The 27,901-nt window shown below is 38.2% G+C and overlaps 1 protein-coding gene across 1 annotated transcript in view; it reads right to left on the bottom strand.

Moving 5' to 3' along the window:
• Mospd2 (motile sperm domain containing 2) overlaps window positions 1–27,641 on the bottom strand; it is a 40,817-nt gene extending 13,176 nt beyond the window's left edge. The window contains exons 1-8 of the mRNA XM_036175394.1: window positions 27,510–27,641; window positions 27,293–27,362; window positions 13,703–13,858; window positions 11,550–11,636; window positions 9,617–9,771; window positions 6,684–6,744; window positions 4,328–4,366; window positions 1,172–1,296 (exon numbers count right to left, since the gene is read on the bottom strand). Coding sequence (XP_036031287.1) covers window positions 1,172–1,296; window positions 4,328–4,366; window positions 6,684–6,744; window positions 9,617–9,771; window positions 11,550–11,636; window positions 13,703–13,858; window positions 27,293–27,362; window positions 27,510–27,518 — 702 coding nt within the window. The 5' untranslated portion in view covers window positions 27,519–27,641. The remainder of the gene's footprint in view (window positions 1–1,171; window positions 1,297–4,327; window positions 4,367–6,683; window positions 6,745–9,616; window positions 9,772–11,549; window positions 11,637–13,702; window positions 13,859–27,292; window positions 27,363–27,509) is intronic.
• Between the last annotated feature and the right edge of the window lie 260 nt (window positions 27,642–27,901).

The following is a 27,901-nucleotide window of genomic DNA, read 5'->3' as shown; positions in this document are numbered from 1 at the left end:
CAGGTGGACTGGGGGCAGATGGAGATGGGAACAGGAGGGATCAGGTAGGGGGGATGGAGGGAGAGAGTATGGGAGAAACAATTGGAATTGGAGGGCACTTGGGGGCCAATGGCCAACAGTGCAGTGGAAATTCCCTGGAATCTATGAGGGTGATCCTATCAAGGACTTCTAGTAATAGAGGCTATGGAGCCTAAACTGGCCATCCTTTGGAACAAGGCAAGGCTTCTAGTGGTGGGACTACAACATTAACCCAGCCACAAAATCTTCAACCTATAGCCTGCCCTGCCTGCAAGATGTGCTGGGGCAATGGTGGTGTAGATCTTGTGGGAATGGTCAACCAATGACATGTCTAATTTGAGGTCCACGCTATGAGAGGGAGCCCATGCCCAATATTGCCTGGATGTCTAGGAACTGAAGGCTGGATAGCCCAGAGACCTAGGGTAGACTCAAACACAAATGGAAAAAAGTCAATGAAACGATTCCTAATGATATTCTGCTGTCCTAATAAATCAGTGCCTAGGTCAATTATCACCAGAGAGGCTTCTTCTGGCAGCTGATGGGAACAGATACAGAGACCCACGCTCAAACATTAGGAGGAACTTGGGGTAACCCTGTGTAATCAGGGAGGACGGACTGTAGGAGCCGGAGGGATTGAGAACACCAGGAGAGCACAGCCCATAGAATCAACTAAGTAGGGCTCACATGGGCACACAGAGACTGAAGTAGCAAGCACAGGGCCTGGGTGGGTCTGAATATGTTATAGTTGTTAGCTTGGTGTTTTTGTGCGGCTCCTAACAGTGGGAATGGGGGTGTCTTTGACTCTTTTATCTGCTCTTGGGACCCTTTTCTTCCTACTGGGTTGCCTCCTCCAGCCTTGATATGAGGGTTTGTGCCTGGTCTTATTGTATCTTGTGCCATGTTTGGTTGATGTCCCAGGGAGGTTGATGTCCCTGCTCTTTTCTGGGGGAATATGGAGGAAGAGTGGATCTGGGGGAGATAAGAGTTTGTAGGGGAACTGGGAAGAGTAGAGGGATGGGAAGCTATTGTTAGAATACATTGTATGAGAGAAGAGAAAAAAATTTCAAAAAGATACGGCTTTTTCCTTTTGAGTACATAGTGTAGAGTGCTATTATTCAGCGTTATTCTACAAGTTTCCAAGGACTGTACTTACTGTCCCACCCATGTGGGGAGGCAGGTATTCCACACTGACATACTCCTGGATTTCACTTTTACTTGCAAACTTCAACAAACTTACTGCTTCAGGGCCAAGCCAGCTTTTCACAATTTTGAAAGCAGCTGAAGAAAAACAATCACATCACAGAACTTTACTTGACTTGTCAAGTACTTTCCTGTATGTACTAACCCACAACTTCTGAGACCAGTTTCAACTAGGAGCTGATAGTGTGTTTATTATGAGGAAGGGCACTTACCCATTCTTTAATTCTGGGAGGCTTGATGGTATGCATATCCCTCACAGGTTTCAAATGATCCACGGAGATTCAGGAAGACTAAATTACCCTGATGCTCATGGAGAAGCTTTTCAGAGTTTTGACCTCTGACCACATTTATCAGCGGCCTCAACAACTATGACTTTTAGACAATGAAGCAAACTGCTCTGTGATTCAGGAAGGAATTGCATGATGTTGTGAAGAATCTTTTGTGTTTCTTCTGATAAACCCTCAATCTGAAAACCCTTCTCAAAGGAAAAGGCAGAAACAGGAGGAAGAGGTCCTGTTCATTATGGGTGTGAGCCAGAACCAGCTTCCTTCCTGACTCAAAACTCTGCATTTTTTTCCCCAGGCCTCACAGTTTATATAACCACGAGAAAGACGCTACAAGAATAAACTACTATCAAACATAGCTATTTGACAGTTATAATTCTGTCCTGTATCATGTTGTTTGCTTTGTGCTTAATTAAAAAAATATTTCTATTGGGACATTTTTAACACATTTGGAAAAAACTAAAAGCAGAATGCTGCAATAAATATGCAAAAGTGATAGTAGAAAAAAGGGGAAATAAGAATAATAAAAACATTAAAGTGTGGTTTAGAAAATCATGTTTTATTTTTATTCTGGTTCACTATGATTTAAGCTTTTGTTCAAATACTATTTAAACTTTCCTTTTCAATTTAAAACAGCTTGTGATTTGACAGGATTGAAGTCATGCTATTGGGATTAAATGAAGTGTTAAGTCTGACTTTTTTCATGCCAGATTTATTGAAATAATTCACAAATGATTCTAGCAGTAGGTTATCATAAATGCCAAAAAGCTCTATTCTGTGCAGTTCAAAATTACCCTTATCTAAAGAGAAGTCTTTTTTAGCCTGGGGGTCTTAGATTAATGAGAACAGCATGATCTCAGATTTTGGGTGGGACTTAGAAAACCAACACGTGATTTAAGGTAGGAGCAGTGGTCTATGGAGTATCAGTAGGGACTAACGGCAGGCAAAATCAATCATGCCTACAGAATGGAGCTCCAAGACAATTTCTGAGCACCAAGGTACCTGGCTTCAATGAATTTCCTTGGTTGGCAATACTACGTGTGTGCTGCTCATACTGATGCTGACAGAGAAATCTGTTTCACATTTAAAATGTCTCTCTGAATCCTTTCCTTGCAATAAATCACAAAAGTGAGCATCATTGCTTTCAGTGAGTTCTAGCAGTCCTAGTGAGTGATCAAACATGAAAGGCATTTGGGGAACTCCTTGAATTTGTGGAAGGACTGCTAGGATCCCTTAAAAATCTACTTTTTTCAACAGCACTTTTTGGTCCTACTATTTAAAGTGTTTTATCATGAGATAGTATTAGATTTTTTGTCATTTTTTTCATTTTATTAATATGGTATATTGCACAAATTTTCCGACTTGGACCAACTTTGCATTCTTAAGACAAAGCTTGCTTTGTCATGGTTTGTCAGGATCTCACCAGCCTGAGCTCATTGATTAAATCAGACTGGCTGGCCAGACAGCTCCAGAGTTCTGCCTGTTGGTACCCTTGCCCCTCACTCCTTGGGCTGAGGTTATAGGCACATGCTACTACTACAACTGGCTTCTTTACACATGTTTGTGGAAGATTAAACTCAGTTCTCAAGTCCTTTCCCAACGGAGGCAACTCTGTAGCCTATACTGCTTTTTCTATTTCTTTGAGATGGAACTCAGGGCTTCTCACAGGCTAGGCAAGTGTTCAATCACTGAATCATATCCCTAGCCATAGTACCTGCAGAGGACTGGTGCATCTACAGTTGTAAGGGGTTGCAATCTGGAGTTTTCTTTGCATCTGATGTTTGGTAGCAGGCCTGTACTTACTCATAAATGAGTTACAAGCAATCCTTTGTGGCCTATTTTTAGAACTGTTTACAAAGGATCTGGGTAAATTCTTTAACTATTTAATAGGATTAGCCAGAAAAGCCACCAGGACCTGAATGCTTCTTTGTGGGATTATTATTTTTGGTTGTGAGCCTAGCCTTTAACGGCTGAGCCATCTCTCCAACCCAGGATTATTATTATTATTATTATTATTATTATTATTATTATTATTTTGGTTGTTGGCTACTACTTCTGATTATTCTTGAGCCACTTTCAGTAGTCTAGGTCTTCCTGATAATTTATCATTTGCATCTAGTTTGCTAACTTCGTTGCTATAGTTGTTTTTTAATTCCAGAAAGTCAGCAGTGATCTCCGTTTTCTGATTTAAAATTTTAGTAAGTTAAATGTTTGTTTATTCTTTACCAGCATTAAAGGTTTGCAAATCAGGAACTTTTCCTAGAACTGAATTTCAGTTTATAGAGTTTCCCTATTGTTTGCAACAATGGACTTCTGTAACACCAATGAAAACAGAATGTGAAGAAGCAGCATTCCTTTTAAAATCACCAGGTAATTTTTTCCAATGGCCATTTCACAAGACTCTGAGCAAAATTATGATTGTCAAAAGGGCTATGTGACTATAATGATTTAGAGTGACTTTCAGATTCCTCCCACCTTGTCCTTCCACACTTGAAACCCAAGAGAAAACCTAGGCAACACATGTTTTGTTACACACCCTATGTGTGGGAAACAGAATGAGGCTTCTTGTAATTGCTTTGTCCAAATGGCAGATTATCTTGAGGCTGTTTTAGAAAAGACAGTGGAAAAACTCTCAGTGTCTGAGGAGAGAATGTCAGCCTTATTTGTTTAAAAACAAGCCTTTCAGTACCCTGGCCCTAGCCTTTTAAGAGTACACAAGTATAATACAAATATTTTCCTAAACAGCTGTAGAAACATGGCTGAATTGGCCAAGTAAGACAAATGAAAGTCAAAATGCTTTAGAAAAACACAAATAATACACTCACCATTCATTATCCAAGGCATATCAAAGATCACTATTTTTGCTGAAAGACAGAAAAAAAAAGAATCAGTCAATTTGACTTAGTACCTCTATAATACTCTACCAGTTTGACCTGATCTAGGAAAACAAAAAACAAAAAAAAAAAACTAACGTGTGAGGAAAAATTGAGCTGATTGGCCAAGTTCTAATTCAGGGAAGTGTGAGTAGTGCTGGACGGACCATTGTCTCCCAATGGGGAGGGTCCAATAATGCACCATCATTGTCCTTTGGCAAACAATGCATTCCTTTGTTCATTTGCTGAGTTTGCTCCTTGACCAAAGGTACACAAGAAAATGGTTTAAATGATATGGGTGTGACATGTCAGATCAGTGCAGAAAGCAACTGTGCTTTAAAATTATTTACATGTCTAATGTATGGCTTCACTTATAATTTTCTTGAGTCATACTGTTAAACTGCTCACAGAGCCATCCCTTACTTCTGATTCTAAGAAACAGAAACTATTTTTTTTCTTAAATGTTATGAGCTCCAGGAAGCCAATAATTCCAAAGTACATGGAACTGTTATTTTACATACAGAACTGAGGATATTTAGTAGCGCTATCAACACCTGTGAGGGAAAAATATCAGAAACCACAATGGATATTTGTGATAGCCAATGCATTCTTCTATTCCAGGTGAACCAAATGCATAGTTTCATTTTTCTCTGAGCAGAGAACCCCGTAGAATGTTACACAAAACTAGCACAAAGTAAAGTGCACAAAAAGAACATGGTATCAGTAGGAGGGAGACTGGCGTTCTGTATTCCTGTTATTCAGTGGGAGTATAATGACAGTAGAACTGTTCATGGTATGTTTTGAAAAACAATCAGTTAAAAAGACCATAAAATCCAATGCCTGCAAAACCACATTATTTTGGTAGAACACAGACATCATCTGTGGTTAATTGAAATGAACAATATTACCATTCACCTTTATATGAATCCATGAATAGTTCTTTCAAAATAATCCTGGACATATTTGATAAATAACTATAGTTACATTTTTTTCTCATCACAAATGCTTTTAAGTATTTCAGTCAACAGGTATTTTAGAAGGCTGAATGAATTTTATAAAGTAATAGTTACATTAGTAATTATTTCTACACGGCTTACCACAACGTCCTTTACATCCTTAAATAAACAAGCATTTCAGTTTTGTTTTGTTCATAAAAGAAGCAAGTTAATAGCATGAAGTAGTAATTCTATAGCATCCATTGATGGGCACTGCTTAGCAAGATTTACTGAGTCAGTGTGTGCCAGATACACAAGGAACAGTAGATCGTTCAAGTTTCCCAACCTGGACACTGTCATTCTCTTTACCAACACTCACAGTTTCCAAAGGGATTGCAGTATAGGGCTGTAGGTGGTGCTGATTCTAGATATCCATTATGCTTTTGGTTACCCAAGAGATCCTAACTGTGGAATCTGTCAGGAATATGCGCAGGCAGTTCTGTGAATTTCCATTTTGATAGCCCTTTGCTTCTCCTGCCCTTTCAATTTAACAGAACTGGGAAATATATTTGACTGTTTATGTGGGTTGGCCACTTATTTTCCCCATAAATCCAGCAGATGAAAAATGAGCATAAGGCTTAGGAGGAGTCCATCGTTTGTGTCATTAACCGGAGAATTACCATTCAAAACAAACAAAACAAGGCCGAGGATGTTAGTTCAGTGGTAGAACACTTGCTTGGCATGTACAAGGCCCTGAGTTCAGGATGTTAGTTCAGTGGTAGAACACTTGCTTGGCATGTACAAGGCCCTGAGTTCAATCTCCAGCACCATAAGAAAACAAAATAATACAAAACTCTGTAAATACCAGAGTCAAATGTAGTGCACTGTGATTCAGTATTTTCTTAGCGCCAATTTTAAAACAGCAGTTAGTAACATACTGTACGTATTTATCGTACAATGTGCCTTATCAGTACTGCTTATCTGTTCTTGCATGCAGCAAGTTCCACATAATGAATATAGTTTTAGACAAAGATCAGTAAAAATGGGCTCACATTGCAAATAAATGTATAATTGCCCATAGCTGTGTGTTAGATGTTACAGGATGTCTTGGTGTTTAGAACTTCACTTGTACCAGTAAGTGCAAAGGAAAATTACTTCATAAAATTGTCCATGTATCTACCATGATGAGCATTTACATACCTACCTATGATACATTTAGAGTATTTCATCAGAAAACAATATTCCAGGTATGAGACTCTACAATATAAAGCTTTATAATTTTTGGACATCAGCTATAACTTCAGTTATAAATAAAAATTTTTATTATAAATAAAAAATACTATTATATTTTTATAAAGGCGTAAGTTACTTACAGAGGTATTTGGGGTAATACACCTTAAAGCAGCTGATGATAAAGCGTACAAATTCCATGTCCTAAAATAAAGATTCAATTTTTAAGACTGTCCATATTAGAGAACTTCAAATTACACATTTCTAAAGGTGATAAATTACTAAATACAAGTGAGATTACTGTTTTTCTTAAGAAATAAGCTAATATAAGTATCTATTGCCCCAAGGATTAAGGTTTGGGTCTAAAATTGAGTTAAAGAAGTCAGACACTTATAGGTATTTTAAAAATTACTTGTATTACTTCAAACTAGTTATATGCTTCAGGCTACAAGAGCCACGGGGTATATAAAAGTGATCCCCATAGAGAGACTCTAAAGTTCTATTGAACAACTAAAGAATTATTGAAAAGGGTAGAGTTTATAACTTGACTAACTAAAATAATATATATGTACTCATTTGTAGCTATACATATATATGTTATGGTTTAGTATTTACTTTCTAAATCTATTTTTTACCTCATAAGAGCTTCAATAAAAATACTGTATTTTTTTTTACACAATGATCCCACTGATCAGACCTGCCAGTTTACTTTTTATTTAAAAGGACCCAGATTAGTTTTTTTGTTGTTGTTGTTCATAATCAAGTGCTGTTCATTCATTCCATTTGTTAGGAGGCTATATTAAGCAGCTGTCAGGTTAGTTCTCTTGCTTCATATACAACAACAGAAAATTAGGTCATTAGGGACATTATTCATGTTTCATTCCCCATCGTATTCCATGCTAGCAGGCTGTTTTATTAATCCTGCTCAGCCACCTTATAAACACTTCGAGTTTGAAAAGCTAAGCAGACAAGCTGGAATCCAGGACAGCTACTAAAAACCTGGTGACTCTAGATAGGACAAGCTATAAAGTCATTCCTGGCATGAGTTGCAGCACCTTTAATTGCAGTAAACTGAATGTAAGCATCCCTAGCTATAACTATTTAATATGGGAGAAATCCTAGCATATAATAATACCTTTATAAATAATCATTATATCCACTGGGCACAGTTTCAAAAATCTATGGTTAAGTAAGAGCCAGAGAAAGGGCTTAAAAATCTAGCTCTACAATCATTTGGTTACCTAGTTTAAAAGCCATGACCACTCTCTGATACTCTTACTAGTCTTCATCTAGTAATCATTAAAATCATTTATTCAATTGAGTGTCCTTGTTCATAAAAGCTTGAATACTGATAAATGTCTACACTGGGTACTACATACCATAGCTCTATGAAAGAGCTTGTTGTACAATCTCTCAGGATGTTTTTCAGAATGGTGTCTTTATCATGCAAAGTGTCCACCCTCTGATGATGCATGCAAGATTTTTCTTTCGAGTTCAACTGCTGAGAATGGATACACCTCTCCTAAAATGTCGATTATTTAAAATCTAACTATTTGTATAATTTTAAATGATTCCATTCTTTTAGCTAGGAAGGTAAAAGGCTATAGTCAACATTGAAGTTCAACTCTTACTAAAGCATTTTTAATGCATCTTTATAAGCTGACTTTGTGAATCCTAAAAGTGTCATAGGAAAAAGAAATTACCCAGTAAAGATTAAGGTGCTATATAACATTAACAATGACTGAAATATGTAATAGTACCAATAATCTTTCTCTATGTAAGTCATTTGGAAAACCATCAGAAAGGTCCTATACAATTCACTATATTAAGTAACAGAACATACATTGTTCATGGTTGTGAAGTAATAATAGGTAGCTCTGGTACCTAAGGAAAAACAGAATCATACTCTATCTTTATTGAATGTTGACTTATCTAAGTAACTTTAGTTTCATTTAGAATATAAAATGTTTTGCTTTGTAATTTAAAATCCACTCAATGGGAACTACATTTTAAAAAATATGCAGGGTATTAGATTCTTAATGTGAGAAAACATTCTGCTGTCTCCTAAAGCTCTTTTTAATTGTTCTCTCTAACCTGGTTTTGTTGTTGTTTAAATTTATGACACCATTATTTTGGGCTACATAGCCACACACATACTGTAGTAAAACAGTTTTTCGTTTTTAATCTTAAACAGGTATTTTCCAATATTATTACAAGTTCTTCACAAATACCAACATATATAGTGATAGACTTATCAATTAAGTATAATATAATTTACCATTTTGCTATATTGGACACAGACTTTTTCCTAATCTCTCATTGTTTTTTGAGACAGTCTCACTATGTTGTCCAAGCTATCCTTGAACTTTTATGAACTTTTAAAATAAACTTTTATAAACTTTTAGGTTTAAATAATCTTTATACCTCAGCTTCATAAGTAGCTGTGGCTACTGGTATACATAGACTAACATATTGGTTACTATTGTAACTAGTGATTTAACTAAATTTTCAGGATGGTAAAATCATCTGAAGAAAACTGGTTCCTCAAACTTACTAAATAAAATAAACAAATAAAAAATTCAAGAAGTATAAACAAGTGCCCAACAATAGCAGGGTATGGCATGAGGCAAATTCACATGAATGCTTTGCACTCTCAAAACAAGGCAAAAATATAAGGTCACAGAGATTATGCATCTCTGTGTTTATTCAATATTTAGTGACTGTGTTACTCTGTTCTAGGCATGGGGTTTGGTGCTGGTGGGTATTAGTATGCTAATGATGTTCAGTGTTCATCACAATGACTCATGTCCTGCCAGCCTCTATGTCTTATCTCTCCATCTATATCATCAGACATGGAACATTACTAGGAAATATAGCATCCCTACCAAATACTGCAGCAAATGTAATTCTCTGCAAACCCTATTCCACATTTGACTTCACACACAATGCAAGGGGGGAAACAAACATTTTAGATTCTGCTAGCTTCATTTTACAACAATATTTAGATGTCAAGAACACAGGGAATACAGAGGAAACCATGACAAACCACACTTTAGGATTAATGAAGAATGCTTACCATGCTATTGAGACCAGTTTCTGACATGTCAAACATTACTGTGACAGGCTTCCCATTTTCTCTCTTGGCATATCGTTCCAACCAGAATGCTATGAGCTTCTTTTTGTCCATTATGGTTTTCTGGTCTTTTATATGATACTTCACCCTGATCCAGACTTTAAGCAGAACAACAGATAAAAATAAGCATATTATTTATTATTTGTGACATTTTATGTATGTACACACACACACACACACACACACACACACACACACACACACACATACATATATACCTTGGCATATTCATTTATAATTCACCTTGTTTTGAATAAAAACATCTCTCCCCTCTTCAAAATGAGAAATAGTTGCACTCGGGACCTTTAAATTAAAGAGTAGAAGAGAGGCAAACTAGTTTTCTCTCCTTTAGGAAATAAATAGATGTCACTCTTAAGTGAGCAGGTGAACAAATAGTATTTTGTAATAACCCAGAAGTGCTTTTCACTATGCTTAAGAGGGAAGCCACTGGTTTGATCAAACACTAGAAAATATGTTCCACCCAGAAGAGACACACAGACAGGCAGGAGGGAGGCCTGAGGAGTGCCATGTAGGGGAGTGGGACAAGGAAAAGCTTAGGGTGCTGACAGTGAAGACAAATGGGATTGTGAGAAGAGAAGCAGAACAGAGTCAAGGGAAGGATGGCTAGATGACTCTGAAGTGCTAGTGTCATTGGGTTTTGCCATTTCCAAACCTGGCTTGAGCAGTGTGCCATAGACGTTGGAGTGGAAGAGGCCAGGGAGGAAACCTATTGGGTCACAACCTGGGAAGGAGCTGAGAATAAGAGAACAGGGTAGACAGGGCTGAACTGAGGAAGTGGCTGGTAAAGATGAATTGGGAACCGAAATGATGCTAAAATTATAGGGAGAGCCAAGAAATGGGCCAGAGCTGACAATCCAGAAGGAGCATGATGGCAGGACACAAGTGTGAGTTGCAGATCATGTTGAGTGTTGAAGGCAGCTCACAGTCAAGAGACACCAGCTGGTGGGCAGCTGGGTATGCACAAGTAGCTTGGGAACTGCATGGGATCTGCACTGTGAATTGGGAAGCAGCCAAAGCTGATGTGTCTGAGATGACCCCATGGGACAGTAACAGATGCACAGTATAGGAAACCAAGAAAAGAACAGGCTTTGGGAAACATGTTTCAGGAGCAAACTGCAGAAGAAGTATGAGAAAAGGAGACTGAAAAAAAAAGAGGCAGGGATAAGAGGAAAGTCAAAATATAGTGCAGTTCACAAACTAACAAAAAGGCAAGGAAGATGCACATAGGCTCTCCTACCCTTAGTACCAACTCAAGCTAGATTTAGGTGAGTGGAAAGGAAGATAAGAAAGTCATCTGAACAACAGACTACTGCTAGTCTTCTTTCCATTGCTACACACATTTCAGAAAAAGCTGAGAGGAGATCGGGAAAGACTTAAAGGTCCATTTTACATATTTAGCAACTGTCACAAGGTTCTCCATAAAAATATATACTAGGTGGAGTGCAACAATTGAGAAAGAAGATAATGACTAACTGAAATGACTTTGGTTGTGTTACGACTGCTCCAGTGCTATGCCTACCTGCCAGCTACCATACTTCCTACCACGATGGTCATGGACTCTAAACCTCTGAAACCATAAGCCCCAAATAAACTCTTTTATTAAGTTGCCTTGGTCATGATGTCAAATCACGGAAATAGACAAGTAACTAAGACACAGCATTTGTGTTTACTGCTTAGTTTATAATAAAGCAAACTATGCTTTGATAGTATTTGACAGGGGTAAAGATAGCCACACACCTCTAGTTACAGGAAATTCATTGCATATACATATGGAAAAGTTCTGTGATTATTAACAGAGACACAGATATGCATCTCAAAGTCTTAAAAAGCTAGGGTATGAACTGAATATACTTACATAATTTGTTACCTTCTTTGTCATAACCGTGGAGATAAATACCACCAAGTTCTAATAACCATCTTGGAATAGAGGATTCACTAAGATCTAGAAAGTGATAAACTTTGATCAGTAATAGTAACCTACATATCTAAAAGAAAACTCACACTGTAAAACTAATGTTATAATCACTTACTCAAATATGAACAATACACAACTTAAATCTTGAATAAATGTAACTTGTTAAAAAATTAGAAAGAATGGCTGGTAATATAAAAGCTAGTTCCTGCTGAGAAACTACTGACAAAAGATTTACAGATGATGGAAAGAACTGGAAAAACTCTCTTATTTCTGTGGATATGTTCAGATTCTGGTTGGGTTTCAAATAATGACTTGACTTATCAACACATGTGAACACTAAGAGACCATTTAATTTAATACTGGAGGAGGAGTCTGGGTGTAGTCCCGTGGTAGGAGGGTACATGTTTAGCACAGACAAGGTCATGGATTCTATCCCTAGATTCCTCCTAAACAAACAAAAGCTACATTAATAAAATATTCACACAACCTCAGAATTTGAGGGGGAAAAACCCACTGTTTTGTCTAACAAGATGCCACTTATCCGTCTCCTCTCTTTCTCTCTAGTACCCCACCCTGCTGTGTGTGTGTGTCTCTGTGTGTGTGTAGACCAGGCATTGTGTGGTTGTCTTGCTCTACCACTGTCACCTTACTTTTGGATTTCGAGCTTGCTGAGCTGATATGCTTATACTATTACACTAGCTGGCCAGCAAAGCCCCCTTGAGGTCCTGTTTCTACCCCACCCTCACCCCAGCCCTCTGATTACAAGCGCATGTTGTCATGCCAAGCTTTTCAAGTGAGTGCTAAGGATCTAAACTTAGTCATGCTTGGAGATTCTTAGTTACTGGGCTACCTCCCCACTCCCAAGATGGTATTTTTCTACAAAGTTTTCTATACAGTAAACACTAATGTTTTAGAGCACGTAGAAAAGAATTCACGAAAAAAGATCAAATTCTTTAGCAGGAAAACCAAACAGACCTAACTAGTCTCTATGAGAGGCTAAGGACCAGCACAGAGAAGGGTTTTGTTTCATTCCCCACTTCTTCCCAGAGAACAGTCAAGGTTTCCCTCTCATTCTCTCTGCCCATCTCATATCTTTGCTCTGTCACCCAAAACTGTGCAAGAATTCACACATTGTTGAATTTAGTACGAGATTCTCAATGAGCTAAAAAAAAAAAAAAAAAAAAAAGAAAAGAAAAGAAAGGGAAAAAAGCCACACACAACAAACTTTATTCCAAATAAGTTTATTCTATCTGTGACTTAGAAATTGCAGAAATGTGCTTTTGATTAATACATGTCTCTTTGTTTAAACTGTCTGCATTTTTACATTCCTATCACATGACTTCTTAGATTTTAGGTATGCCCTTTCTTGTGGACTCTAGTATAAAGAATAGGGAGAAAATTAGTTCTAGATTTGTTGACTATTTTGCATAAGTCTTTAGACTCAGTCACTCCCAAGTTCATGCTTATAGGTAGTTGAAATGCGCAGTTTTGTCTACTTATTCATATTAACATTTTAGAAGGAGACAATAGGTAACCTTCCCTGCAAAGTTCTTCACATATCTGAAAACTACTGTAAAATTTCCTCTAAGATTTCAAACACCCATTTGATGACAAATTTCAATTTAGTAGAAGAGTTTAGAGAAGGCTGCGACAGGACTCCTTGGGGAAAATCTTGCTTTTCTGGGCTCCCCATTCAGTTATGGAACACTCACAAACATGAGGTACTCTGGGGATATGGAAAGGCATGGGCAGCAACTGAAAAAACAAAACAGGACAGCAATATCTTCTTATTTCTAGGTCTAATATGGAAGACTATCTTGCCATTGTTTAATGGAATCGAACCAAACACAGACTAGGTAACCATGCTTTTAGTGACCATGTGTGACCCGGTTCTCTGTGATCTGATTTTCTTATGAATGATTCTCCTTCGAAGATTTTGTCATAAATGGTCCCTTTGAAAGTATGATTAGGCCCCTAAAGGTAATATTGTAGTGTTAATGATGACTGCTAGGGATGTATGCAAATACAGACAAACATAACAATAACATTATGCAGATGGTATCACCCTGTCAAAGCGAAGTCCAACAGCTTACCATTGACAGAAAATTCTTTCCTCCACTGAAAACTCTCATCAAGCATCTTCAGTGTTTCATCCACAACATTATGTCTCCAAACTAGGTAACTTTCAACCCAATTATCATCTTGCTGAAGCCTTTCAACATCACGTGGATCATATTTTTCTGACTTTTCTATGGAAAAAACAATAATGAACATCTAAATCAGGTTAATTCTGCTGTGAAAAATATCAAAAATAATGGCAAAGGAGAAGAAAGATCTGGAAGACAAAGCCATATTTCTCCAAAACACACCTAGGGATGTTTTTCAGGTGAAAATGTAATCTAAAGAATTGACTAGATTTCTAAGTGAGAGCAGAATAAAGTTATCTAAAGACTACAGATTTGAGAACATGTCTAACAATGCTGTCCAGGATGTCTGAATTCTTGGAGTTCAAGTGATCCTCTTACCCCAGTCTTAGTAGCTAGAATCAGAGGTGTGCACTTCTGCACATGCTGCAGAATAGCATCTTTTGAAAAAGTCAAGTGGAAAACTGTCCATTAGCTAGAGTTTACTAGCTAATCCTTCATTCCTGCGACAAAATCCAAGAAGGACAGAAAAAATTGTGTGTGTGTGTGTGTGTGTGTGTGTGTGTGTGTGTGTGTGTGTGTGATTATAAGGTGCTCTCTAACTTGCTGCCCTTCTTTCTCAGTCTCCCACGTACTGGGATTACAGGGGTGCACCAACAAGATCAACTAAGGAAGTATTGACTTTGGCTCACAGTTTCAGAGGTTTTAGTCTGTGCCAACTGTCTCTGTCATTCTTTGGCCTGTTATGAGATAGTATGTCATGGCAGAATGGTACTAGAGAACAAAACTTCTCTTATCATGGCAGACAGGAAGCAGAGAGACAGCCAGCAAGGGGCCAGGGAACGGGTATACTATTCAAGTGCACATCCCCACAGTGACTAACTTCTTCCAGCAAGGCCATGTCTCCTAATAGACCACTCAACTATGAACTTGTCAATAGATCTGTCCATGGATGAAGTCAGTGCCCTTATGATCCAGTCATTTCTCATCTGTTACCAGCTGGGGACCAAGACCTTCAACACACAAGCTTTTTTCAGGGAATATTTCACATCTAAATCATAACATGCAGCATCATCATGTTTTCAGACTCTGAGGCCAACATTTCCAATAATTTAGTGAAATAATTATATCCAATTATAATTTTGGGTCTTCATACATATGCCAAATTCCCCACTAACTTGTTTTTTGTTTTGTTTTGTTTTTGTTGTTGTTATTTTGGTTTTTCAAGACAGGGTTTCTCTGTGTAGCTTTGCGCCTTTCCCGGAACTCACTCTGTAGACCAGGCTGGCCTTGAACTCACAGAGATCCGCCTGCCTCTACCTCCCGAGTGCTGGGATTAAAGGTCTGAGCCACCACCTCCCAGCCCCCACTAACTTCTATACCACATATTCCTCCTTGTCTGCTATTCTCACTAGTTTGTTGTAAGGGGATTCTTCTTGTCTCCTTGTAATCACCTCTACACATCCAAATTCAACCATTTGGTAGCACTCTTTTCAGGTATTTCTTCTTCTCACAAATATTTCCTGTGACCAAATGTAATTTTTGGTGAGCAACAGGCTTTTATTTAAGGTTTTTTGTTTGTTTGTTTTTTTAAACAGCATTCAACAATCTTTATTGTGAATTAGAGTTACTGGTATGCATGCCACCTTTCCCAAATAAACCAGGTCCATAGGCTGTACATCTTAAGAGTTCTCTAAAGTAGATGCCACAATATTTACTGACAGATGCTATTCTGTCTTTGTTTTTTGTTCCTCAACTACCCATTCTCTCTTAAGTTCTAAAGCAAACGGTTTTGGAAATCTCCCCAGCTTCTGCAGTTCCTTTTCTTTCACAGGTATTTAGTTGCTACGTTGTAGAGAGTATACGTCCTCTCCACTTGCCTTTAGTCCAGGGCCTTGAGATAATAGATGAAAGGGCAGGAAAGTATAAAGTGCATGGAGACCATTAACCTCTTTGCATCTCCCAGTTTCTCATCTTCAAACTGTTTTATGTACTGAGTGGCCCATGTAAGGGTCAGATGAAAAAGAATATACGAAAGTGCTTGGAAATTGAAAACACCACAAAATATCCACAAATGTGTGATTTATATTAAATATTAAAATATACATCTGAATATTTAGGCTCTATTTTTCTAATCTATAAAATGAGTGGTTCCGTATTACATAACCTTTAGGAAATAGTTTTAGCTCTATAATTTGAAAATTCATTAGTATTCCAGGCAGATTTTCCCTTTAATTTTAAATGACATTTGAGAGCATAAGATGGCTTTAAAAGAGTTAACATAGCCTCTGTCTCATTAAGGAGGGATCATTTTGTTTGCCCATTAGACCAGTAGAATATTTTCCTTAAAATTACGGTTGCCTCCATCCACTTGCAGGAAAATGTCTGCCATACACCCAAGTTAGCATAAGCACAGTTTACTTATCAGTTCTTCCAAATAAAAAATAAAAATGGCAGTCAGTGAAAAGGGGGCTAAGTATGCTCCCAGGTCAAACACACTTAGAATGTCACAATGTTCTGTGGGTACACTCCATTTTCTCACATAAGACATTAAATGCACATATCTTCAAAGGTCAAAGTTTAATCAAAAATTGCTGTATCATTAGAGACTTTCTAAACTAAATCTGGCTTTTCTCTCTCCTTTCACAAACACAATAAGTACTTCAATAACTACTTTCCTTGGCTCTGGTCAGAGAGTTGGGTAATAGTTTTACCTGCTACTGCTTTTGTACAATCAGTACAGATGTCAGCACAATGAAAAAAAGCCAATGATATCTTAGGACTAAGATAAAAACTGTTCGACCTTAGAGGCTTCTGGAAGAGTCTTGGGTATCCAGCAGGGTCCCAAACTGCACTGAATAGTACTTTCTTAGGAAACTATTTGGAAGTGATACAAGGTCAATATAAAGTAACCACAACAAAAACAGTGAAACATTATTATTAACATTATTACTACTGGTAGTGCTATCATCAAGACACTGATCACTACTAGAAATTTAAAGCCCTCTTCCTCTGGTAGTTTTCATGGATACCGATCTCTGCATTCAGAAGTTTCCATTTAGCGTTATTATTAATAGGAATGTGTTTACACAGGAAATACTGTTGTCACTGTTTTAACCATTTGACCCTGGACAAGCAGAAATGAAATCAGAGCAGGGGTAAGAAATGAGAAAGAGATAGCTGGAGAGGGGAAGAGGCAGGGTTTAGCAGAGAGGGAGGAGAAAAGTAGAAACAGGGATAAAGAACAAGAGGAAATAGGGAAAGGGCCAAGGGAAGAAAAAGGCAGAGAGCAAGAGACAGCAAGAGAGGTGAGGGACAGAAAAGGCAGACAGAAGGAGGAGAGTAAGAACAGAGAAGAAAGTGAACAGTCAGCATTCTACGGCTTTGGATCACACAGTTAAGGGACATTCTTAATTATATTTAGTACAACAAAATCCTGTTTTCTTTTAAAAGTCATTGTGTTATTCATGTATTTATTTGTATTATTTGTAGTGTGCATATGTGCATGTGTATTGTCAGAGGAGAACAACGTTCTGGAACCAGTTCTCTCCTTGTACCGTGTATGTTCTGGGAATTGAACTCCATTTGTCAGGTTGGTGGTATGCACCTTTACCCACTGAGCCATTTTGCTGGCCCCCAAAATCTCTTGGTTTCACACATAGGCCTTAGAGTCCTCCATGAATCTTTAGTAGAGATCAAAGTCCTGACAGGGGTTTGAGAGAGAAGCGCAGACTATTGAGGAGTTAAGAATGGGAAACAAAACAAAAATGAGCCCACTTCCTTAGCAGCTGACCATAGTCTATTCTGAATCTCTGTGTATCTGGCAAGCTATCTAGAAGACTGAGGGAAAAGTGATCTTCTATGACAGAACAAATCTCAAGTTTCAGCATGTATCAGAACCAATAAGGGCTGTCCACACAGGCATTTTTGGGTTCTATACCTAGATAGTGAACTTTGGGGGAGAGCCAAGAATCAGCAAGCTGGTATAAGGACCATATCTAGTGAACCTGTGGTCTACTACAGGGTTTGGTAATCCCACCACCCTACTCCAAGTACGGTTAGATGGTAAATATCTTAAACCTTGAGGGACACAGATATCCTGAGGCTGATTCCTTATATGTGTATTTAAAAGCCCTTTAAAATACAAACTGAACAAAAATAATTCTCAGGTGAGGGCTGTATGGAAACCAGTCCTGTATGACCTTTAGTCAGTCGCAGGGAAGGTGGAACTTTATACTTCAGTTGTTTCAAGAGCACCAGGGTCTAAATTTTCACCAGTCACCGGCTAATTATCTAGGCCAAACAGACTTAATGGATTTTGGCCATTCCTCCATATTCTGAACTGTGTCAGGGCCTCCGTGTGGACTCATTATCTACAACTTGGTGTTTGCTCTTCTTAGTCCAAGTCAAAATGGGAGGATGTGGGGCCCATCGCAATAACAATCCAGGCCTGGTGACACAAGCCTGTAATTCCAGTTACTCTGGAGGCCAAGGCAGGAAGGTCACAAGTCCAAGGCCTACTGCAGCTACACGGTGAATTCAAGGACAGCCAGGTGACTCAACAAGATACTTCTTCAAAGTAAAAACCAAGAAGAGAAAGGCTAAGTTATACAACTCAATGGTAGAATGGTAGTGTGCTAGCCTAGCATGTATGAATCTCTGGGTTCAATCTCCAAAACACACAGACACACATGCACACCCTCCCCATGCCATACGGAAATACTATTCATGAAAAACAAGCAATAAGCACTCATTTTGAAGGGACCTGCTCCTTAAGTCACAGCTGCAAATGTCAGAGTCCCTGTGTAATGAGGGAGAGGGCATGAGAGGCGTGGGGGCTAATGCTGCTCTACTCTGCTGAGCTCCAAGCACTCAGGGACTTTGGAAAGTCACCTCCTCATCCTTATAATCCCTACCAACAATAGATGCACATTACATTTTTGAATCAGAATGATTATTCCTGTGTAAGTCTGACCCCTCACCAACCCTGACATTTCTCAGGGTCCAGATCTTTAATAACAGATTGCATTGTTCTTGCCCTTTTGAAAAGTTAAAATTTTACAGAACAGAAAATAAAGTTATCAAATACTTAGGCAGCAAAGACTCTGAATTGAAACACACACACACACACACACACACACACACACACACACACACACACAACCAACCAAGCTTACTGACTTTAGCTAAAATTACTCTTGATCTTTCCATATAAGCTTTCAACTAGTTTTAACATTTTTTGGTACTTTCCATTGTGACACCCTCATTAAACCACGGGTTATTTAGCAGAAGTAAGAATTATACACATTTCTGGGAGGTTATTAATCCATAGAGGTATGTTGTTTTGGACTCCTAAAATTTAATTTGTTTTTAAGTATCTGTTTATTATGACTCCAAATATAGTTGCCTAACAGTGTTAGAACCTGGCCTTTATCATTTAGCTGCTTTAGAATTTTCTGAGACTTCTTTTATTACTTGCCACATGAAAAGTATTTGCATAAGCTCCAAAAGTAGAAAAATAGATTTTAAAAGTATCTATTTTCTATTTGTTGGGTAGGAAACCTATACACTCAAACACACATAAACACATACACAAATATCGTACTCAGCTGTGTTCTACAATCAAGTTTGTTCACTGTGCTGTTAAAATCTCAAATCTTAAGGACATTTTTACCTGCTTTGCTCTAGTTGTGAAAGAAATTTGCTAGAATTGATTCCTTCACATGTTTATGGATTTCTTGAGTTTCCTTTCTTAATTCTGAGAAGTTGCATTTTTAAGGCTACCATAGATCAGTAAGTAGTTTTTGAGTTGTTCAATGTCATGTTCACTGGAAACATACAGCAGTATAATAAAACAAGAACCATGGCAAACTAGAAAAGGTAAATAATGTAAATAATAAGTTCTACAATGAACATAAATTTTGTAATATTGTTACATTGTTTAGTGGAATGTATCAAATTTATGTTCTCTCATTCTTTGTAAAATGGTAACTGGAGGGAAAAAGTCCTTTAAGAGTTTCTATGGTTCTATTAAAAAATCTAGAGATCTTTTATTGTTGTTTCTTTTTTTCCTTTTGATTTTGAGACAAGGATCCATGTAGCCTAGGAGGGCCTCAGACACAATGTGAAGCTGAGGTTGGCCTTCAACTCCTGCTCCTCATATCTTCACCTCAAGTGCTGGGATTACAGACCTCAGCTACCACACTTGGTTCTTCTAGATATTTTACTGTGATAGTTAACTTTCATTGTCATCTTGATATAACCTAGAACCACCTCGGAAGAGTCTCATTGAGGGACTGTGTACATTGCATTGTACTATAGGCATGTCTGTGGAAGACTGTCTTAATCAAGTTATTTGATGTGGCAAGGTCCAGCCAACTGTGGGCAGCACCACTCCCTTCACAAGAAGTCTAGAACTATATAAGAGTGGAGGAATAGTGCATATGCAAGTAAGCAAATGAGATGTGGTGTGACTTGCTATTTGAAGTTCCTATCTCCATTTACCCATAATACTAGATTGTAAGTGAAGTAAGTCCATTTCTCCCCTCAGTTGTCTTTTGGTCAGGGTAGTAGAATACTTTTATGAGAATAGTAGAAACTAAAATACTTATCAAATCAGAATCATTATTATACATTAAATTTTCAGTAATGAAAAGTCACTCCTGTACCCTATTATCAAGAGCACATGTTAGGGCTGGAGATGTAGTTTATTGATACAGTGTTTGCCTAGCATAAGTAAGGGCCTGGGCTCCCTAGTATCACAAAACAATGAAGAGTACACTGTAAATTAGATAAACAGATTGTACTCTTATTGTCTAAGCTATTAAAATAACTGTGACTAAAACAAAATCACCATCCTAGAACTGGCAGTATTTCATTAGCAGGTGGTTTCAAACTGCAAATTTCACTAAACATTAAAAATGAGGATATATGACTAGGGATAAATTTCATAAAGATATGAATTTTAAAAACCCACTGAAAGATAAAAGAATAGTTGCTAGGCAATGTAAAGGGTCATTACTGAGACTAAAGATTAGAAAGTAAACAGGTTTACCAATTCTTCATTCTCATCCAAGTTTATGACTCAAGTCTTTGTGTGAGAGAGGAGGGACTCTATGAGCAAGGGACATTGAGATCATGATGGGAAAACGTACAGAGACAGCCAGCCAAGCTAGTAGAAACTCATAAACTGTGGACAATAGCTGTGGAGCTCCCATGGGATTGGACTAGGTCCTCTAGATACATGAGACAGTTGTTTAACTTGAACTTTTTTGGGGGAGGGCCAGGTAGAGGGATCAGGATCTGTCCCTGGTGCATGAGCTGGCTTTTTGGAGCCCAATGCCTATGGTGGGACACCTTGAGCAGCCTTGATGCAGGGGGGAGGGGCTTGGACCTACCTCACTGAATGTACCAGGCTCTACTGACTCCCCATTGGAGACCTTGCCTTGGAGGAGGTGGGAATGGGGGTTGGGATGCGGGGAAGGCTGGAGGATAGGAGGAGGGAGGAGAGAGGGATCTATAGTTGGTATGTAAAATGAATAAAAATTATTAATAATAAAAATTAAAAATTAAAAAATAAAGCCACATTTCATGTTCGCTAAAGCACAGATTTGGTCATTTTAGATCTATCATAAAGATAAAAATCAATCCTTTTCAAAAACTGACTGACAAATAATTATATACAATTATATAACATTCTATGTATATATCACAGAACATAAATCAAGCTAATGAAAAGATATTTTTCCATACATTTCATTTCTATTGTAAGTGTACTTAAAGTCTGCCTTAGTAATTTACAGGTATACAATATTATTATTAACTATACTCACTATATTGTACAAAGATCTCTTGAACTTATTTCTTCTGTCTCACTGATATTTCTATCCTTTGACCATCATCTCTTTATGTGTGCAGAAATGTATAGGCAATGTCCACAGCAGCACTATGTAAGATAGCAAGCCTAGTGAAAACTGAAATCCATCAATTGGTTTATGCATTCTATGAACTATTACACAGTTCCAAAATTAGTTACATTACACAATATAAAGGAGTCCCAAACTGAGGCAAATCATTGTAAATTATGTTTAGCCTTTACATCAAGGTAAGAAAAGAATTAAAAATGTAATAAAGTTTTGGTGGAGGAGATTTCCTAGGGGATAAAACTAATGAAAAACAAGAGAATGAATAACCCAAAATACAGGAAAAGTGTCTCCTAAACGTCATACTACATGGGAAGCATCTAAGGTAATAGATCTAAACCTTTGGCTGAATATTAAGTACATGGTTACATATTCTTTCATGCTTTAAAGATTATGCCCATTAAAAACATCAACATTCAACCAAAACAAAATAAAAATTAAAAGGGCAGAAACATCTCTGGGTGAGAGGAATCAACTTTAATAGCAACTGAAGAAACCACAAAATAATGGGTAACTTTGAATACATTAAGAAACTGCACAAATCAATGATAGTGGCATTAACAAGAAAGGTGTATGCATAAACGAATATAATCATATGAAAAGAAATTTAGCCAAACTAGCAATCAAACACAAACTATTAGTTAAGAAATGATGACACTAAATATGGATAAGGTGTAGGAGACAAATATTATCCCACAGGGCCAGTAGAAATGAACTTGGACAGCTTGTATGGAGGAAGTTTAATATATATTATGAAATGAGTCCCAAGTATTTATTTGTGAAAACAATAATTTGTTTCCAAGACATGAATTTAAAAGGAAGTAATCTTAACTGTTTCATAAAGTTGTACTAACAAAACATGTAAGTAATCTAAATGTCCAAATAGGGATTATCTAAATGAAATGGCAATTGCCTTTTACTAATAGATTCAATTAAAAAATACAATGTTGTCTACTTTATAAAATGGGGAAGTAAGATCATGTCAATAAAAATGTAACATACAAATGATAATCAGGATAGTCTTTTAATTTTGCTTTCATAAGGATATAGACAAAAGATTTAAAAAACTACCACTTTTAACTATTTCTAGATGGTATAGAGGCTTTTGTACTTTTCTGCTATCAACTAAGTTCATTTAAATAAATTCCTATAGCTGTGAGATCAGACAAACCCCTTGAGCACAGCAAGCTCTCTCTCCACATTTACTGAAGTACAAACACATCACCTAGACATCCAAGGTACTCTACATTGTATTCCTAATGTTTCAACCACGTTTATGTCTCTTTGAGGCTTACTACAGCAAGCTTCCTAGGCTTCCTGAACACGCTGCATACCTTTTTATCCCAGTGCTTTTGCTCACTGTCTGACCCACCTTGATCACTTTCTCTACCTGGCCAAGTTCCACCTAAGTTCATAAGAAATACCACCTGGGTTAGTCAGCTTTCTGTCACCACAACAAATAACAGAGATGAAGAGAGTAAAGATTTATTTTGGCTCGGAGTGTTAGAGGTTCAGGCTGTGATCAGTTGGCCAAGTTGTTTTTGAACCTGTGTTGAGGAGGGACATCAGGCAGGTAGCATATAGCAGGCCCAACAACAGGAAGAGGAAGGAACCAGGGTTCCATCATCATCTTTAAAAGTACCATTCCTACGACCTCTCATTAGGGGATCAGCCCTTTTTTGTTTGGTTGGTTTTGGTTTTGGCTTTTAAAGACAGGGTTTCTCTGTGTAGCCCTAGCTGTCTTGGAATTCACTCTGTAGGCCAGGATGGCCTGGAAATCAGAGATCTCCCTTCCCCTGCCTCCTGAGTGCTGGAATTGAAGGCGTATGTCACCACTGCCTGGCTGCAAACAGGTCCTAAAGATTCTGCTATTTCCCAATAGCACCAGGTTTTAGAGCAAACTTTTCTAAGTTTTGGTAGCTGTTGAGCTTTTCCATGACATTACTTTTAACCTAGTACTAACCAGATCACCAAGCAGTAGGTATCTTTCTTTGTCATACCACTTAATCAGTCTTCTTTGGGAAAAGGTCTCATGAAGTTTAGGCTGGATTGCAAATCACTAGGTAGTCAAGGCTAACCTTTTTGAACTCTCAATCCTACTGCTTTCACTGCCCACTTTCTGGGATTACTCCTTGTGATACAGTTCACCTTACTTAGTAGTTTATCTTTGTTCTAACACCATCACTAAGTTGTACAAGTTTGGAAAATGGCTCTATCATTCACCTTTCTCTGACAACCTGATTTACAGAATTAAGCTGATAATGAGAACTTTCAGGGCTGAATAAAATTATTGTCACAAAGAGAAAGAAGAAAAGAACAGGAAATGGTTTTCATTTGAGACTCAGCGTGAAACTTCTCACAGTAACAATGATGGAGAAAAGTACCATAATTGTGGACCTCTATTTTCTTCTTTTTGTCTGCTAAAAATCTACCCATATTTGGCAATGTTTTCTACAGGCACAGAAAAATGAGCTTGGAATTCCCAAGAAGCTGTTTTAGGAAAAACATCATTATGGCTTATATGCTGCCAAAACATTAACTATCTATATATCTATATCTATCTATCTATCTATCTATCTATCTATATATATATATATATATATATATATATATATTGAGACAGGGTTTCTTTGTGTAGCCCTGGCTGTCCTGGAACTCACTCTGTAGACCAGGCTGGCCTTGAACTCACAGAGATCTGCCAGCCTCTGCCTCCCAAGTGCTGGGATAAAGGCCTGCACCACCATCACCCAGCTACTATTTATATTTTTTAAAGACAGGATTTCACTTTTCGTGCATGCTTACCTGGAACCTACTGTAATAAATCATGCCACCTTGGAACTCAAAGGCCCTCCTGCCTTAGCCTCTTGAGTTCTAAGATTCCATGCATTAAGAACCACATCAGTTTTACCAAGGTTAATTTCGAAAAAGCAACCTTATAGGGAGAATACATACAAACTAAAAAGCCTTATTATAGTCCAGGGTACACCTGCAACTTTCAAGTGAGAAAGTCTTTCATGGATTCTACTTTCCTTGCCCAGAGTCTTTTTACAACTCTTGTGTAGATAACTCATATACTGGTTCACATATACCTAAGTGTATATATTTAAGGGTAAAACCACCCCCATGCCACCATACACAGTGCCTTTCCCTGAAAATAAAACAACAACCACAACAACGACAACTTTGTCTTTATGGCTTACATTGTGAAGGCTGCTCTTTGCCAGACTTTTGGTAGGAAAAGGGAGCTGGCTACGTCAGTTCTTAATTTGGAATATTAATTCTTCCAATGATCTTTTTTCTTTCTTTTTTTTTGGTTTTTCGAGACAGGGTTTCTTTGTGTACCTTTGCGCCTTTCCTGGAACTCACTCTGTAGCCCAGGCTGGCCTCAAACTCACAGAGATCTGTCTGCCTCTGCCTCTGCTGGGATTACAGGCATGCGCCACCACCGCCCTGCCCTTCCAATGATCTTCTAATGCACATCTTTAAGTAGTGCTCTATGCATTCAATGATTATGTACTGAACATTGTGAAAGGTATTGAGGAGTGAGAAAAATACATATAGCTTCTGCCTTCAACTTCTATAGGTTGCTACTAGTAACTAAAGCCATCTATCATCCACTGGAGGAGATGAACAATAAACAAGACAATCACAGGCTAGGAGGGAAAGCATGCAGGACAGGAAGCTACTTACTAACCTGCGAAGGCCTCTCACATACATTTAAACCCGGAAAAGACAAAAGAAGGCCTAACCATACTACACACTGAGTGGGGAAAAGCATCCTAGGCTGAGAGAAATGGAAATGTCCCAAGATGCAAACAGATGCATTCTGTTTGAAGAACACAAATGAGGCAGTGTAACTATATTTTTCAAACTGTGAGTCATGTTTTGGAGTGTGATGTCAATTTTGTGGGTCACTGCATTTTAAAAAAGGAAGTCAAATAGAAAATACATCAGCCACATGATTTTAGACTAAATATTCTTAATTAACTTTTTTTTGTGTGTGTGTGTGTGTGTGTGTGTTTGTCCTGGGTTGCTATTTGTATGTCTCTTAATGCTGGGGGTGGTCAACTCTGCACTAAGCAAGGAGAGTAATAACAGATGAGGATGGACAGGTAGCCAAAAGCTAGGTAATATATGACTACACATTTGTAGGCCACCAAGAAGAACTGGAACTTTATTCTAAATACATACAGTGGGAAGACACTGAAAGGTTTCACGCTGGGGAGTGACATGATCTAATCTGACATTGCGATGTTGCTTAAAGATTACTATAGTGAAATCCAAAAGGCCTGATTAGTAGGCCAGGCCAAAACTCTAACACCACGGATTCTGAGCAAATTGCTTAATCTTACTACACTTCACTTCCCTCATTTTAAAAATGAGAAGACTGAATCAAGATGACCTTTAAAACCTTGGAGATTGCATAACTTACCTATCGTCTGCTTGATCCCTTGAGCATAAGAAATGACTATTATAGAATCAATTCATTAGTTATGAGTTATGTCTTAATATACTATAAATCATATAGCTATGACTTGTATTCATATAGAAAGCTATTTTAGAATCTCCTTACTGTAACCATCTATAATAGACATGAGTGAGATCTCTGTGCTAAAAGGGAATGGAGTGATTTTGCAACTCTCTGGTACAAAGTTTGGTACATGAAGAAAATTGGCAAGGAGGTATGAAAAGATTTACTGAGCAGGCAGGCTATTTGCAAGATTTCCTTATTTGTTCTAGGTTATCAACTGATGTACACTACAGAACAATATAAGGGTATAGGAATCTTCTGGTAAGCACTAAAATTAAAATACAAAAGTTTAATTCCATCCACAGTAACTAAATGACTAAGGCAAAAATCTGTTTTCAGTTCTACACTTGACAATCTGATACATGTTCCTTCACTTAATCCTTTAACCTTATTTACATTTCACAGATATGGAAACAGGAACTCAGAAGATGTAAGTAAGCTATTTAGTGGAAGGGTCTAGATTAGCATCAATCAAGGCAGACGGCAAGTTGAGCTTTTAAATTCCGTATTTATAACTTACTCTAAATGTTTAAAAATACTGATCAGATAAGTATTTGACAACTCAAGTATCTGAGACATTGAATGTTTAACCAATAAATCAATTCTGCACTTACAGAAACTTCCAAGTACAGAGCGTGATAAAATAAGAACTTGTGAGTAGCACTTTTGGTTTTGAGAAGCGGAATTAAGCAAAATAAAAGGAACTGGATTACCAAATTATGTACAAAGTATATAGTAAAAGTACAATGACAGTTTCCAAGTTTATTTTTTGGTGAAAGGCTTTGAACTGCACACAGTGTCACCTATGTCATTAACCAAATAGCCCACCAGGCCCAAGAACACGAGATGCTAGACATTCTGATTTCTAACTTACATTAACCTTTTAAAGGAAGAAGCAAGCACACCATCTGCCCCACTGAAGCAGTTCACACACTATGGCAAAACCCTTGAAACACGTACAGCATCTTTCCAGTGAGGGTTGAAAAGGTCTCTAACATCTGCCAGCAAAAATACCCACAAACATTCTAGCAAAAGTTGGATATGTTCACTTAACACCCCACTTCAACCCCTACAATGCATGCTCACCTGTCACATACTCAGCTTCGAATCTCCGCCGGGTCTCAGAGATTAGCTTGGCTTTATTCTGAGGGTTATTCTGGATGGGAGACAAAACAGAACCTTAGATGCTTATGGTCTTTACTATGATCACTCAGTACAGCGCACCTGCACCGGAGCGCAAGGGCCCTGGCCTGGAAGGCGGCTTCCCGGTCCGGGGACCCAGCAGTAGTGCAGTGCTGCTCACCTCGGCCATGGTCACGGTCGTGGACTTGATCGTAGTTGTAGCTGTCGCTGCTTCCACAGCTGGCTGCCAAGTATCTCATCACCAGTCAGCCCAGCCCAAAGGTAGACCAAGAAGGGAGGGAGGAGGAGGCGGTCGCGTGACACCGGAAGGTAGAAGGAAGTGCCTTCATACTGTCCAATCCCATACTGTCGTCCGGGGGTAGAGGCGGGAGTAAGTTCTCTGCTTGGCTCCCACTTGCTTCTCTAAGGAGAAACTCCACCCTCCGACGTCCTTCTGGCACTGCTGTCCCGCCCCCAGCAGGCTGGAGCGCTCCAACGCTTTCCCCAAAGCACAGCCCCTGACAGCTCGGCAGGTCATTCGCTCCCACCACTCAGAGGCCCCGCCCCCTCAGG

Source organism: Onychomys torridus, chromosome X, assembly GCF_903995425.1.
Source record: "Onychomys torridus chromosome X, mOncTor1.1, whole genome shotgun sequence".
NCBI lineage: Eukaryota > Metazoa > Chordata > Mammalia > Rodentia > Cricetidae > Onychomys > Onychomys torridus.
The sequence above is the reverse complement of the archived record's forward strand: the minus strand, read 5'-3'. Positions and strand labels throughout refer to the sequence as shown.